Raw genomic sequence first — 16,011 nt, 5'->3', positions numbered from 1 at the left:
TATTGTTATTATCATATTTTCATTCGCACAATAATAATAAATGAAAGTAATATGAAGTACAGGCACCGCTCTTAGAGTGCTTGTGTTTTGTCCTTAAAAAAAATTAAAAAAATATCTCGAACACAAACAGTACATTACAACTGAATCAAGTGATCGATTTTTGCCTTGAGCTTTCACTTGAATGTAGATTCATGTACCAGTATTACACCATAAATTTCAGGTTTTATATAGTTGAAACTAATATTTACCAACATTTGCCTTGTGGTGCATGATAACAATGGAAAATCCAGCTTGTTATAACTTGGTACCTTCAGTGGTATATGAATTCAAATTGACATATAATACAGTGTTATTTTGGACATTGTTCATTATGTTACTATTTCAGCAAAAAGGGATAGTTATTTCTGGCCTTCTTTTTGGAATACTTTACATATATTCTCCGTTTTACTTATTTGTATTATTTTCGATAACTCGACTACCAGGAAGAGGATAGTAATCACAACAAGGCATTCCCGAGTGATGTCTTTGACTTTGGGATCTTCAACTCTTAGTTGTCTCACTGGTGACATGACGAAGGATCTGGCCTATGATTTGATGACTTCAACCTGCCTTAAACAGTCCAAATACTGGGTAGAGAGGACTGGATCCTCCAAGAAGAGAATATAGTAGATAGCAGATGGATCAAAAACATCTTCAGGTTCTGGTCTAGATTTATGCACAGATATTACTAGCGATTGGATGAAAAAGAGGCTGGACTCCACTTTTAGGACACAAAGAGATCAACTCCAGGAAAAAAAAGAATTTATTTCAAAGGTAAATATTCGGAATGATGCCGACAGAGCATTTTGAACAAATTTTACTTGTACTTATGTAAAATGATGAGCAGGACACGATTCTGAAGTAAATACAATGCATTTTGGCTATATTGCGGAATTATGGCTCTTGAAAGATAAAAAAGGTATATTCCACCTTCTTTTTTGCACCAAAAAACGATCTGAATACACATTATTTCATTCGGCTCGTCACCTTCACACATTGTTCCACTTTGATTTATACATTTTTCGCACAAATTAATATTTTTCCAATATATTTTTTGTCAGAGCAGTTTTCTGGTAATTCTGCAATTGACAAATTTTAGCTAAAAGTTTACGTTGGTACGACGGCTTGGCTTAAATATCACAAATTCAAATGGGATTTAAATCAATTCAAGGAACCTTTTTCCTGAAGTACGAAAAATCACTCACTAGCAGCGCTAGTAGTTCGGTAGGGACAAACTGCCTAATCCTCATATAAACATATATGGTAAAGTACTATTAAAAAAGAATGTTTTTAACAGAAGAAAATGTTCCTGAAGCAAAACTAAAATTTGCAACTGTAAAGGATAACAATGTTGTAACATTAAAACGTTGGCTTGCATGCCGTAATTTAAAAGTTACTGGAAAAAAAAATTAATAGACAGGTTAGTATACAGACTCTAGTAAAAGAGTAGCGGTAGATTCAAACTGTAGTAAAAGAAATTCAAAATAATTATAGATAATATAATAATGAATAATTATAGAATAATATAGATGGTAATGAAATAAATTTAGTTAAATATAATAAATTATTATGATTTAATAAGCGATTGAGGTTATATCTCATTCTATTCAATGATAATTATAACTATGAAAAATTTACTATTCATTTCATGTTTAGAGCAAACATATGAATATTTATTTATTTTTGGCACTGTTAAACCCACTCTCGAAGCATGTATCCATTTCTTACATCTAACCTCATCATATGAGGTTTTATAAATGGTATAAAAGTCACGTTTTCTTCCGGATATCGATTATCCGACGTACAATTCGCAAAACAGCAATGCTTTGTTGGCATTATACTGGCACAAAATAATTTTTTATATCAGATTAATATTTTTAAATAATAAATTAATATTGCGTAAATATCAAGTTTTTACATGTGAATAATTTATGTTTGTCCCTACTACTAGTGCTGCCTCTCGTGACACGTTCGCTGTACTATTCTCAGGAAAAAGGCTCATTGTTTTTCGACGCCATATTCTGACAAGACAAGAAAACATGGATTCAATGAATGAGTTAACTGATACTTTACTCCACTTTATGAGCCCATTGAGTACTTTTGATTGGATGATTTTTTATTCAATTTACAAATGTTGCTAGATTTCGGGTATTGTGTTTCTGCCGCAAAAACTCTAATCCCTATTAAATAGAAAATTGGGTTTTCTCTCATTTCAACTAGATTGACTATTTAACCCAGATTGTTAATGAAGAGCCCGATCGTTTTTAGGTGAAGAAAAAATAAAGTGGAAGAGAGCCATCATTTGGAAATGAAAGGAGAGTGTCGCGTTTTAACTTCAAAATCGTCCCCTTCTCATCATTCAACGTAAATACAAATAAATCTGCCGGTGCAACATTTCAAATATTTAACATTAGCTTCTGGGAAAAAAACCCTTTCGTGTTACTTCTTCTCCATCATTATGTAGAAAACGGTGAACTTTCGAACAAAGAAAGAAATAATTATATACACCAATAAAAAATCTTCAACAAAGATGGGTATATATTTATGAAAATAATTTTTTTCAGATGAAAAAACTGGACAAAATAACCCATACAAAACAAGTACTGTCGAATATGAATATTAAATTACACATAGATCAGTTTTTCTTATTTAGTTTCCCTCCAAATATTCGTAAAGAAATTTAAACACTATGTACACAGGAATTCTTCACAACGTAATATATGAAAGAGTTACTTACTTATCGAGCATCTCGTTATTTATTTGAACTTTCAATTTGTACCTCTCATTTGTATTTGTATTTGGATCTTAAATAAATAATATATATTATTATTATTGCATATATAAATTCATGATTAAACTTCAGATGTCGCATACATTTTCAAATAAATATGCCACTAAAACTAATGAAGCGAATATGTAAAACTAGCGACTAGCCCCTTCTCCGCACGGGTGCAATGCTAAAACTAAGTATATTACAAACTGTCTTTACATACAACTTTTACAGCTTTTTTTGTCAGTAGACAATACAAACAAGTTTTCTTTAGAGGATAATCAATCTTGATAGAGCCACATATAATTGGCCCGGTACCGCCGCAACTGCTATGTCCCTGCATTTTATTTTCGAAAATATTCATACAAATTACATGCTATAAAATGGAAAAGATAGGATAAAGGATATATTAATGATGATTTTATAAACGCCATTTTTCCCCGCGGCCGGCGTTCTACTTTGAATATTTAAAAAACCTTTTTCATTGCACATCTGGAATGTAAAACGAACCTACATACGAAATTTCAGCCTCCGAAAATGTACCGATATGGAGAAACAGTGATGAAAAAATAATTTTGTTTTATGGACGCACCGTTTTCCTGCGCGGCTGGAGCCCCAGTTGGTATATTTCAAAATACTTTCTTATTGCACATCTACGCTCTAAAAAGAACCTACTTACAACAATTCATACTTCAAAAATGTACCGATATGGACAAACAGTGATTAATAGGTAACTTTATTTTATGAACGCGCCTTTTGTCCTCGCGACTCCCAGCTTCCCAGTTGGAATTGTGACAAATTAAAGAATTAGCTGTCTTAAACAAATTTATTTCCAACAATATTTCACTAATCACAAACTACTTTATTTACAACACTCAGCAACAAACGCTCAATTTATTTCCACTATTTGAATTTCTTGTTTAGCCGCTCGATTCACTTTCTGAACTGCCCTCTTGGGCCGGGAAGCCGGGCTTATCTATATAATGTAACGGTCCTGTCTAGAAATCTGTAGTCGGTTCGGTACTCGACTAGAGTTTTACCGGCGATTCCCGACTGCATTCTTTCGCGGTCATATCATGTGTTTGTTCTCTGAGTCGGCCGGCATATCGGTCAGGGGCGGCTTCAGATTCGTTACAGTATGTTTAAAAATGCTTTCTTCTTGCACATCTATAATTTCAGCTTCCTTCAGCATTTATAAGTATAGAAGATTTGAATAAATGCTGATGAAACTGAATGTGCGGAACATCGAAGGATGACTGGGAATTTGTCTGTTTTGTATATTCATTTTCACGAGAAGGGTTCGATCCTTTTCGAAGTTCAACATGACATACTTCGGAACTATCAAAAAACACATTTGGAGCACATCATCGTTTTGAAATGAACTTCCCGAAACACGTTCTCTAAATGAATATAATCTAACTGAAGCGATTAAATGCCAACGTGAATTGCTGCTTCACTACTACTTAAATCGTCTCAGATCATATTCATTTAGGTTTCAGAAATAAGTTCCAACATACATCGCGTATTTCTAACATACCTACAGCCTTTGGGGGAATCAAGTGTGCCAAGCAGTCGTATCACGTGAAGAGTCTTTTTTTTGTTCCGTCCACTTTATCTTTGGATACTTCTCATTTTCTGTCGTTGGTTTCACCACCTTTATCGTGCTTTGTACAATAACATCCTGTACATAGTATTTGGATAACAATAAATTCACGACGAACACCTTGAGATTAGATAAGCCTTATAAATTATATAGGTATGATTAATAAAAGGTCTCGTCAATCAGTAGAAATACTGTCATGTTTCGAATAGCAGTTGTTTTTGTTTACTTTTTGCTCATTACTAGTAAGTAAAATTTAAAGTACACCCCTTTTCATCAATCCTCATGAACCTTTTCAATTATTTTCAGGTCAAGATACGATCAACGATGACTGCATGAAACACGTGAAGGATGCATTGGATAGAGTGAATCATTCATTTGTTGTCCCTTCGAATTTTTCATTTCCTTCACCTTTTAACGAAATTAATGAACTACTCAAACGTTTGAATGCACTCTTGAAGAATATCGGAAATTTTGATGAGTTGAGGAAAAATCAGAAGTCGATAGAAACAAACATCCTTGATGCGAATCAAACGGATCAACTAAAAAGGGGGATTGAATTATTGAAATTGATTTATAACAATCTGGAAATTGTGAAAACCTCGAGAAACAAAGCGAATCAGACATGCCAAACTGCCAGAGATGAGTATAATATGATGATGTGAGTATATTAAACGATAGAAGGCATAATTAAGACCAATTTTTTTAAGGAACGAAATTGATGATATTGAAAAACAAGGATTTAGTGTTAGTGAAAGTATTTGTGAGTATAGTTACTTCATTTGTAAAAAATCTAACATAATGTTGTATTACTTGTTAACACAAAAAACTTGCTGTAGAATTTGATATCTGGAAGTTTTCATTATTTTTTTATAGAAATATCAAGAGAAATTGATGATATTGAATATTTGAAATGGGGATTTCCGTCAATAATTACTTTGATTAAACTGATATATCTGATTAGAAATTGAACAAAATATTTAATATTTTTCAGCTGACATCTCCACAGAATTTAATAAAATCAAAAAGAGAAGTCAATCAGTCAAAAGTGCCCTTCACGACCTCAAAGTTCCTGAGGTCACTGCAACAAAGTACCTGTGTGGTAAGCTGTTGGATGGAACCATTCAAGAAATTATCATTACTGCACGAAGAATCAAGAAACAATTGATACAGGAGAAGGGTATGTACGAGTAAGTGAGCTAATGATGAAAACATCTTAGGATCTTAAAGAACTCCTGACAGTAGGAAATCATGAAACAAGTATACAGGGAGGGTTTTCGAAAACTTCCGCAAGGCATAACTACCAGAAAAGAACTCGCATAAATCTAAAAAACCGTCGAGTTTGTAAGTTTTGACCCTCTCCAAATAATACAGATTATTTTATTACATACATTTTGAAGAACTTGCGGTGTCAAGTTCGTTTACAAATTCCTACATGAAATGTTTCTAGGGTATTTTTGGTAGGATCACCTCATATTCCAACAGTGAGCTCTGAAGCAGACTCTGATTGTGTAATGTACGAGGTCTGTACATAAACATGTGATTATAAGTCTTTGTAAAACGTTTTCTTTTCGTGTCAAAGCTTCTTTTGGTACTTTTTCGGCTGTGCTCTTGTGAATTTTCCCTGTTTAACATCCAACAGTAGTCTGCCATCATTTTAACATTCCACCGACCTTGGTATCTGCGTTCCATTTCTTTTATGTCTTGATGGATCCGTTCTCTTTGTTCCTCATTTGCAGCCCCTAGATTTTCGGGAAAGTAGTCCAGATATGAGTGAAGGAAATGGACTTTGACACTCATGTTGCAGCCCAACATTTTGTAGTTTTGTATCAATTCAGCAACCAAAGTTTTGTAGTTTGGGTCTTTTTTGTTCCCAAGAAAGCCTGTTATAACAAGTTTAAATGATTTCCAGGCATTTTTTTCTTTCATTTTAGTGACAAAACTTTCATCTTTTAAAAGGCCCAACGAAGACCCCTTCTTTTAGTTTAGGATCGGATAGACCAGGTAACTTTTCAGATAGATACTTGAAACAATCTCCTTCTTTGTCTCATGCTTTTACAAACTGCTTCATTAGTCCCAATTTGATATGGAGTGGCGGAAGTAAGATTCTTTTAGGATCCAGTAAACATTTTTAGCTCCAGGAATAAGACCCTTTCTTATTGGTCACACCTGCTGAACATATTGTTGTTTTCTGACACGGCTATCCCATGCACTTATAGGAAACATGGAAACTTAGTGTAACCACTTTGTTAACCTAGTAACATTGAAATAACTTCCAAGTCTCCACAAATGGTTCACTTATGATCAGAGTAGCTGAGCTTATCAAGAACAAATTTAAGATTTTCGTAGCATTATTTCAAATGAACTGAGTGTCCAACAGGCACAGAAACATATTGGTTCCCATTGTAAAGAAGTACATCTTTCAAACTTCTTTTTGATGAATCGATGAAAAGTCTCCATTTCTCTGGTTCATAGGTTATGTTGAACATTTTCATGACGTCGGGTACATTATTGCAGTAAACTAAGTCACCATCTTGTGTAAAAAAGGGACAAATTCCCTTTCTCTAAATCGGTACCATGAAACTGAAACACCGGAGGCTAACATATGTCTTTCTTTAAGTCTAGACCCTAAAACTTCTGCTGACTCCTTTGGGAGGCCCAGATTTTCCCAGTTTAAAATCGTTTTGTTATTGAAATAAATAGATTTAAACCGTATTTTAAGAGATACACTCACATTGTGTAGTAATGTCATGAAAGCTCCATAATTCAGACTCAATTTACCGTTTATATAGGCTATATAATACAGAAATATTGAACCAATACCGAATCTAAAAACCCATTTTTCCGTAATCTGCACACAAAATACTGTTAAAATCACTAGTTGAATATCCTGCAATGTTTTCATCGCAGACCTGTGATTAGAGAAGTTGCTGAGGATATCAGTATTTCGATTGGCTAATTCTGTGCAATTTTTTCGGAATTATTGGACATAACGCGTGTGGCAGCGAAGTTCGTTCCAAAACTGCTGAATTTTGTTCAAAGAAATCGGCGCGTCGCATGATCATCGCTCAGAAATTGTCGAATGACGTCAACGCCGAACCAGATTTGCGTCAAAAATGGTAAATTGTCATGACGTCGAAACCAAAGTTCAATCGTCCCAATGGAAGAGCCCAGGAGAGTCGAGATCAAAAAATGCACGCCAAGTACGATAAAATGTCAAAGTTTTGCTCATTACTTTTTTCGATTACCGTGGCGTAGTGCAACAGAAGTTCTTGCTAATAAGGAGTATTATCTTGAAAGTATGCACCACAATACGAAAAAAAAACATCCGGTGTTCTGGTGAAACAATTCATGGCTTTTGCAAACGATAATGCACCTGCTCACTCGTCATTGTTTGTTCGTGATTTTTTTGTCAAAAACAACACAGTAATCATGCCTATAAGCCACCGTATTCACCAGATTTGCTCCCCTGCGACTTTTCTGTTCTCAGGGTTGAACAGACCTATGAATAGACGGCGCTTTGCGATGATTGAGGAGATAAAAACCGAATCGCTGAGAGAGGTCAAGGACATACCAATAAATGCAAATCAGAATTGCTTTGAGGATTGTAAAAAACGCTGGCACAAATGTATTATATTTGAGGGAAACTACTTTGAAGGGGACAAACTAGAAATTTATGAATAAATGAATATTTTTTGAACAGAACTCGTAGTCCTCAAAACTGTCCAAGACAACAACAACCGGATGTTTGGAATAGGACCTTTGTCACTATTCAAAAATGTTTTCTTCATTTTTCAACTTCTAACCATCGAAAAGCCTATTGTCATGTATCGATCTCAACAATTTTACATATTTTTCAGAGACTTTACCTAGACTTTTCTGGTCTACGAAACCGATTATATCAAACGTGTTCCTTGAAACGCGGTATTATAGTGAGCTTAGTATGACCCACGTGCTTTTTGTCGCAGTCTTCAAAACTTTCTTCTAGATTTTTGTTTTCTTATGAATTTTATAAACTCATCGACCAAGTTTGAAGTATATTCATCCGTTACATTCAGTAATTTACTTTATACCTTTTATTTTTGACATCGAAAAAAAAATGGTAAAGCTGTTAATTTATGAAAATTGTGTATTCAAATAACAACAAGTAGGAAAGGATGATGGAAACGAAAATGTTTGGGATTTACGACATAAATTGTGATTATTGCGACAAGAAGTGTGTAGGTCAAACTGAGCGTTTCAAGAAACAAGTTTTACATATTCGGTATCATAGACCAGAGAAGTCTGGTGTCGCTCAACAAGCCATATGAAACGGCCACAAAATAAATGAGAAACCCTTGAACTTTTTGAGACTGTTAGAGGCTGTTAGCTTAGATAGTTTGGGAATCGGAATATGTGGGAAAGTGTCCATAAACAACAGCAAAGGTCACATACAAATCACCCCTTGTTTACTATCTCACATAACTACAAGTTAAAATCCGGGGAATATATGTATAGTCAGTTATTAGTCATTGATATTTCCATTACGATACAACAAACTAACACACTGGCTAATATTATAAACTCATTTAGATAATTACCTTTCTTAATGTACATAAAAGGATCTAGATTCAGCTTTTGTAATATCCTGATGATGCTAACTCATTTACCGAAACGTGAGTCGAGTGTTTGTATTATGGTGTGAGGAAATTGTTTTCATTAAATTGAATTCAACATCTATACTTCTGTTAAGAGCACATCCAGCTGTAATGTATAATTTATTTAAAATTGAGAAGATTTAACTTCGAAGAACACAATAAATCACATACATGGATACATCGGTCGATATGTAGCTATGAATAACATTTCGTTCATTATCGAGCAGATGGCCGGCTAAAGAACGGCAAAAAGACTCAATATTTACAGTTTACTTCTAGCGTAGGACCTCAGAAAAGAGCATCAAATATCTGAAATTGCATCGATAATTACATTTCAGATTTCTTTTATTGTTCATACATTTGTATACAAACTCATACATTTCTATTCAGAAACTAGTGCAGCCCGTATATAATCAGTCCATGTGCGTCATGGATAAAATCTCTATAGTGATTTCATTTTTGCTTTTCCATACTTCACCTATTAATCACCAGATGGCTGTTTAGGCTTTGAAAATATTTCTTTAAATGTTATTAGTACAAGAAATGCAGCACAAAAATTTTCTTGAGCTTGACATTTGAACTATTTGTTAGAATTAGATAAAGATAAATTCGTTCTGAGACTCATTTAAAAAATATTTGTCAACTGCTTGCAATTGGGCTCAATCTTTTGAATATTCATCCTACAAACTTACAAGTATTTGATTCAGAAAAAAAGGTTTTGATATATCCGTCAGACTTGATTGGATGTAAAATTCTCCACACAGAGCCATCTAAGAGATTCTTTACTCTCCAACAAACTATGCAGTCAAGTCATTAAGGAAACTCACCCAATTCCAGGAGACGAAGAAAACATTATAGAACGTCAACATATTTGGGCCAACCTAGTTTGAAGATTTCTTATTTTTCGAAAAAAAAAAAGGTGTTATTGTTCAAAACTAGTATATACTTGAGCATGCATAATAAAAATAACAAATTCAAGACAAGAAAGACAATATTTTGTTGTCAGATAGATCAGGAGCCTATGAATTGTGTTGTGATTCATGCCCGATGATTACATAGGTCAAACTGGAAGAAAATTTGAAGGACGTCTCAAAGAAAACAGGAATAGTTTCTAGAATAGAAAAATAAATTCAACTTCGTTACAGAGGGACATGAGTTCAACCATGAAGTCAAAACTCGTTCATTTCTAGAAAAAAAGTTTGAATATTGACCTTCTGAAAAGTATGGAAACCAGAAACCAAAATAAAACAGTTTTATTGTTTTAGAAATCATGAAGCCATTGCTTCCTCAAAATAAACTAAGTGCAGGAATTTTCTTGAATGAAGCCAAATGTCGAACTCAGCTGATTATTTCTAGTGGTATAATTTAATATTATGTTGAAATTTTTTCTCAGTTAACTGTATCACATTCTCCGATTCGTAGACTTGAATAACTGCTATTTTAGACCAATCATTATGAATACTAACCGTTTGTTTTCAGAACAAGTTCTGTTGAAATTGAAAGACCTCAAAGAAAAGATTGGGATATTCAAAGAACCGAATGATGTACCGCAATCTATTTTGAAAGGTGGAGATGAAAATACCGTCAAGAAACTTCAACAAGAGGTAGTTTATTTGAAGAACAGAATAAATAAGGTAGGGGTTAATGATTTCAAATTCTGGGTTTATACAAGTTTGGTTGAACTCGAATAATTTGAATCACTCAAATGCCCACTTTTTGTAGACCACGTTTATTAGAAACTTATTCCGAAAATTGTTTTTATCTCAATTCAGACGATATTTTTGCTATGTGTCAATTTCATGTAATGTGAATTAATCAAAATAATAATTATGGTACTAAATAATCAAACAACCATTTCAAGCATCAATCAAATATATATTTTATATTTTCATAAGTTTGTTGTATCAGTAGGATGCTCAAAATCTTCATTATATAAAACAAAGTCGCAAAATTAAAGTACTGTACACCCACCACTCCATCATACTCCTCATAAAACGAGCTATATAATCACTGCAAGAAAATGAAGTTCACAAATTGATTTTATGTGGATTCCATCGCATAGCTGATAATGAGTTGGCGGACAAACTAGCAAAGGAAGGTATTATCAACCCGATAACAGCAATAGAACTTCAAGTGGCATATCAAGATCTGAAACCACTTTACAAAAATATTCTCTCCAACTATTGGCAATCCCAATAGAACGAATCATTCTCAAACTTATCCGGCATCAAGTCATCGGTTTTACCATGGAAGAACATACCTCAAAACAGGCAAAAACAAGTAGGTAATCTTATCACGACTTCGACTGGTCATACACGCGCTACACATGGACATCTTCTGACGGGCGAAGAGCAACCTAAATTTATAGTGTGTGGTTCTGTTTAAAATCTGTTCTGTTTAAATATGTTTTTCCGTTAATCAGCTGTCACCTCCATACGAACGACAACTCTCAGAAGTTGAGAAACTTGTGCGAGCAAAGGACTAACGAGGTCTTACCTTTTAACGTGTGATTTCCTAAGTGTTGAACATATATAACCGAATGCGTTTTATAGCATAATGATAGACTCAATTTCAATATTGCTCGTTCACTTAAAGAAGCTACAAAGCTATTGTTCGAGATATCATATCAAAATTCATCAAAAACATTGAAAGGGTCGTACCTTATTCATTCATGGACAATTTTTGTGTGAATAATTTACAATTGATATAATTATCGTGGTTTAAATTAGGCAGGAAAGGACTTACGCCATTATGGCTCTATATCAAGAATCTTTTTTGGGACTTAGTGATAATAAGACATATTATAAAAAATGATTATTACGTCGTTTTAAGTAAACATAACTAAGCAAGCATTCATTTAAAATTTTTAATCAACATAAAAAACATAGACGAACTACAAAATAATATTTCATTACTCCAGAGCAGTGGAGTCATCCTCAGGAAAGTTTCCTTTCGTCTCTTCAGGAACCCACTGCATCAAATTCATGAGATCTTTGTATTTGTCGTTATTTATTTTCTTCTTTGTTTTTCTCACTTTTGGTATCGCCGCTGGAATAACGACCCTCCCTCTTAGATTTCTTTTGAATTCGACAGTTTTGAAGGCCTCATCTGCAAAACTTGTTTTATAGTACAACTTGCTGTCACCTTTGCGAAACTGCAACCACACTACACGGGATATCAAAAATGGTTCCTTGTCTGTGTTTTTCTTCCTTGCAACAAATGGACCATCTCTGCTTCTCAAGTAGAGGAAATCAAGGAAGTCTTCGAGGCACATCCTCCTCACAATGAAGGGGTCATTTTTTGAACACGAAGCGATAAAATTTACCCAGTCGTTAGTTGTAAAAATAGTGTGACTTTTCACTTTCTTCTTCGCCCTCTCTATCACACTATGCTTAACATCGACTTCCATGTGTGTGTGCCCAGCAAGTAGGAACTTATGATTCACTTCTGCTAGGGTCCCTAATTTTTCTAACAGCCACAGATACATGAATACCATATTAATATTTCTGTTTTGGCCGCTGCAATTATCTGTCCACACTGTCAACTTCTCCGTAGATCTTTCAGGATTTCTTAGTTCTTCCATCGCCCAAACGAATAAACACGAAGCTATTTCATTACCTCCTTGAGCTGTTGTCTCATCCCACATCATACACCAAGTTCTGTCAACGGTCGTGTCATAAATAGTACTATTTAATGTCCAGGGCTTTCTTGAGTAGAAACTTTGTGAATTCTTCAAATCAGCCATTAGGTATTAAATGGACTTACGTTCTTTTGGCTCGAATAAAGCTTAGGACTTACGCTCTTATAATCGTCCCTAATAACAAAGGATGAATCTTTAGAGAACATAAGTCGTTACGGCCGGATGGACCATGAAATTATATGTGCAAACCACCAATAACCTGAAAATCGCTGCTTTTGGACTTACGACCATCTGGCTCTGAGGTACAGATATTAGGAGAAAATTGTAATACTGACAACCTCTTAGGTTTTTCATAACAGTTTAATATGTTATATGTAATATAGCACTATCATATCTGAATCACTGAACCTACGCTAAAACCCTACGTGGTTGAAGTGTCTTTGTTTGAATAAAAAAGTCGCAAAATCATGTTAGTTACATTTAAAAAGACTGGTTCGACTTTCATGATTTTTCATTTATTGGATTAATATCCGCCCAGAACAGCAGAATAACTATCAAAACAGGTGAAACATTGAGAAAAATTGACGACACGTTCACGTTGTAATGTTATAATAGAAATAAAGTTAGCAATATAGATTGCGCATCAATCCACCACACATGAAGAAGACATCTCACAAGAGAAATGACGTGTTCAGTGTTGCCAGGTCTACTATTTTTGCAGTAGGTCTTCTGTTTTTGCTCTCAAGCTAGTGTTCTACTGTTTGAGAGTTAAAATCTATTGATGACTCAGTTCAATTTCTATAATATTTATTGAATGTCAAGAAAAGTGGGGACTACAATTAATTACGATGAATCTGTGGAAAATAATTTGTATTGTTACGTGCTTTGTACGTGTTGACTACCTAGTCTTAAAACTACCTGTTTACCAATTAGTAATCTCTATCAATTAAGGTCGATAATTTGTATGAATTGCATTGTTAAGTAGTGTAGAGTAGAAGCCCGACAGTGTATTAAAAAAATTAATAATTGATCGATGTCTGTACATTGAAGATATTTGAGAAGAAATAGGTATTATTGGAGGTTTTCTTTCAAGCAATAGAACGGAAAAAAATTATTCTTGGAATGTTTGTCTCTGCGTAGAAGGGCTTTATTTCGACTTACACTCGGAAACTCAAATTTTACTTAACATTTCAAAACAAATTTCCAGGTAGATGAAACAATTCAATAAACCCATTCTCTGTTGTAGTTCAAACAAATGAAAGAACCTATTTTGAAATGGGAGAAAGTTATTTCGAATTTGGAGCGCCGGTTGAAAGAGGATATTCAGAGGGCCAAAGCAGTCAAGAATATATTGCTACAGAGAGACAAAAGTAAGCAGTCATACGAAGAAATAGGAAAAATTGTAAAGGGTTTATGTGAACGAGGAGTATGTTCCATCAAAGGTCCCGTTGATGTGGAACAATAGAACGAATGAACCAAAACTGTTGGCGCTTCACCATGAAAAATACGATGAAATTTCAATTATTTTCAGATCCACTAGGTTGTATTATATTTGATAATGTTTGGATGTACATTTTTTTGCTATTTTATAAATATGACAAAAAATCATCTATGTACATTAATTTCTTGAACATCACCGACCTCATTTTAGAACAAAGATCGCAATCCAATTTTTTAAAAGAAGGTATGTAACAATATGCTGTATGACCGTTTGTGTGTCATGGTTAACATTTTTTAGATATATAGACAGATAGATTTTATTTAAACTACAATTGAAACAGGTTTACAATCGATTATATGTATACAGCCGATGTCATGGTACATAAAATATATGATTTTAAAATACACAGAGTAAATAAAACCTAAAATTACGTACAAGAGAAACATCAATAAAAACAGGTATATATGGCACATTTTTTTAAAACTTATTTCTAATTCATCACAGCAAAAAAAATCCAGACTTTGATGGCTTACGACTAGATCATTCACTTGCCTAAGGCAGCGATTGAGTTGAGACTCTGATCGGGTGCCTACATAGAAAACCCTATTGCGATTTTTCAGACTAGCACCAGAAACATGAAGATTGATCACACTGAGGAGTTCAGGTACATTTATTATCTGATTAAATATGTTGAATATAAATAGTACATCATTCAAGCTTTGACGATCTGACAGGGTTGGCATCTCAAAATGTTCTAGTTGTGTCCTGTAGAGATCATAGAGGGAGACTCTTTATTTTTTTTGAAGTAGGTGTACCTGAGAAAATTCTTCTGTATTTTTTCTATCATCTCTGAATGAAATGCTTTTTGCGGATTCCAAATTGTTGAAGCGGATTCGGGCTTTGATCTGACAAAGGCATTGAATAGAATAAGTGTTACCTCATAATTCATCTGAGCATAAGATATGCTTCTTTTGTTCATTCTGTTTTTCTGACTGACAATTAAAACATATCCTGCACATTTATTTGAGTCACTACTTCGTGTTTACCATTAATCAAATAGTATGGATGCAAGGAGGCAAGTAAATAAGCAGAGATGGCCACTAACACCTGAGGCCTTCGATGAGTTGCGCCACCACTTACCCGAACAACTGGTGCAAAACCTGACCGGCAACTGCTTCTCACGATGTCTAAACCAGGAGGCAGATACTCCCGGTAAAATTAAGTTCCTGCTTTTGAGCCTTTTTCCAAGAAACTCAGCAGCATCGGGTTTAGGTACAGCACCATCTTCGTCAGAATTAGTAATCTCTTCCAAGGTAGCAGGGACCTTGGACACTGGTATTTCGGTCCCATGAGGGATTGGACTAGAAGCTGATTGCAAAATGGGTTATGAAAATGACTGCTTCCGTTTTGAATATACCCTTTCACATTACACGAACAGAAGTAACAATCATTACTATGATTCGTTTGCTGGCGCTGTACCATAGGAATCGCATATCGGAAAGCTGTTTTCTTGCCCTTGTCAACTACGAACTGTCTTATTTAGTACTGATCCCGAGTAGAGAGGACTGGCTCCTCCGAGAGGAGGAAATATTAAGAGCAGATAGTTGTTGGTTCACAGATGGATCAAAAACACCTTCCGGTTCTGGTGCAGGTGTTTTCAGTCGCAGACCCAGGACAGATATCAACCTGTCTAGGAACCTATGCGACTGTATTTCAAGAGGAAATTTACGCTATTAACCCTACGGAGGTGGCGCCAAGTCTGACAGACCCGACGCATATTCACTCGCTCGGTATTTCTCGGGGGATTATCCGAAAAAACTGTCATTCCCACTACCTTTCTATTTTGGTTAGTAGTAACCGTGTAACAAGCGTAAATGGAGCATT

The 16,011-nt window shown here is 34.6% G+C and overlaps 1 protein-coding gene across 1 annotated transcript; it reads left to right on the top strand.

Moving 5' to 3' along the window:
- The first annotated feature begins 4,514 nt into the window (after positions 1-4,514).
- On the top strand, positions 4,515-14,294 carry LOC111512944 (uncharacterized). The gene is made up of 6 exons (XM_023169107.2): positions 4,515-4,654; positions 4,719-5,070; positions 5,120-5,172; positions 5,404-5,589; positions 10,526-10,680; positions 13,933-14,294. The coding sequence occupies exons 1-6, from the start codon at positions 4,609-4,611 to the stop codon at positions 14,149-14,151; spliced, it is 1,011 nt and encodes a 336-aa protein (XP_023024875.2). The 5' UTR covers positions 4,515-4,608; the 3' UTR covers positions 14,152-14,294.
- The last annotated feature ends 1,717 nt before the right edge of the window (positions 14,295-16,011 follow it).

Source organism: Leptinotarsa decemlineata, unplaced genomic scaffold (genome assembly GCF_025532065.1).
Source record: "Leptinotarsa decemlineata unplaced genomic scaffold, Ldec_3_MD MMD2_tig00026314_RagTag_RagTag, whole genome shotgun sequence".
NCBI classification, from domain to species: Eukaryota; Metazoa; Arthropoda; class Insecta; order Coleoptera; family Chrysomelidae; genus Leptinotarsa; species Leptinotarsa decemlineata.
Note: the sequence above shows the minus strand (reverse complement) of the source record. Positions and strands in the feature narration are given on the sequence as shown.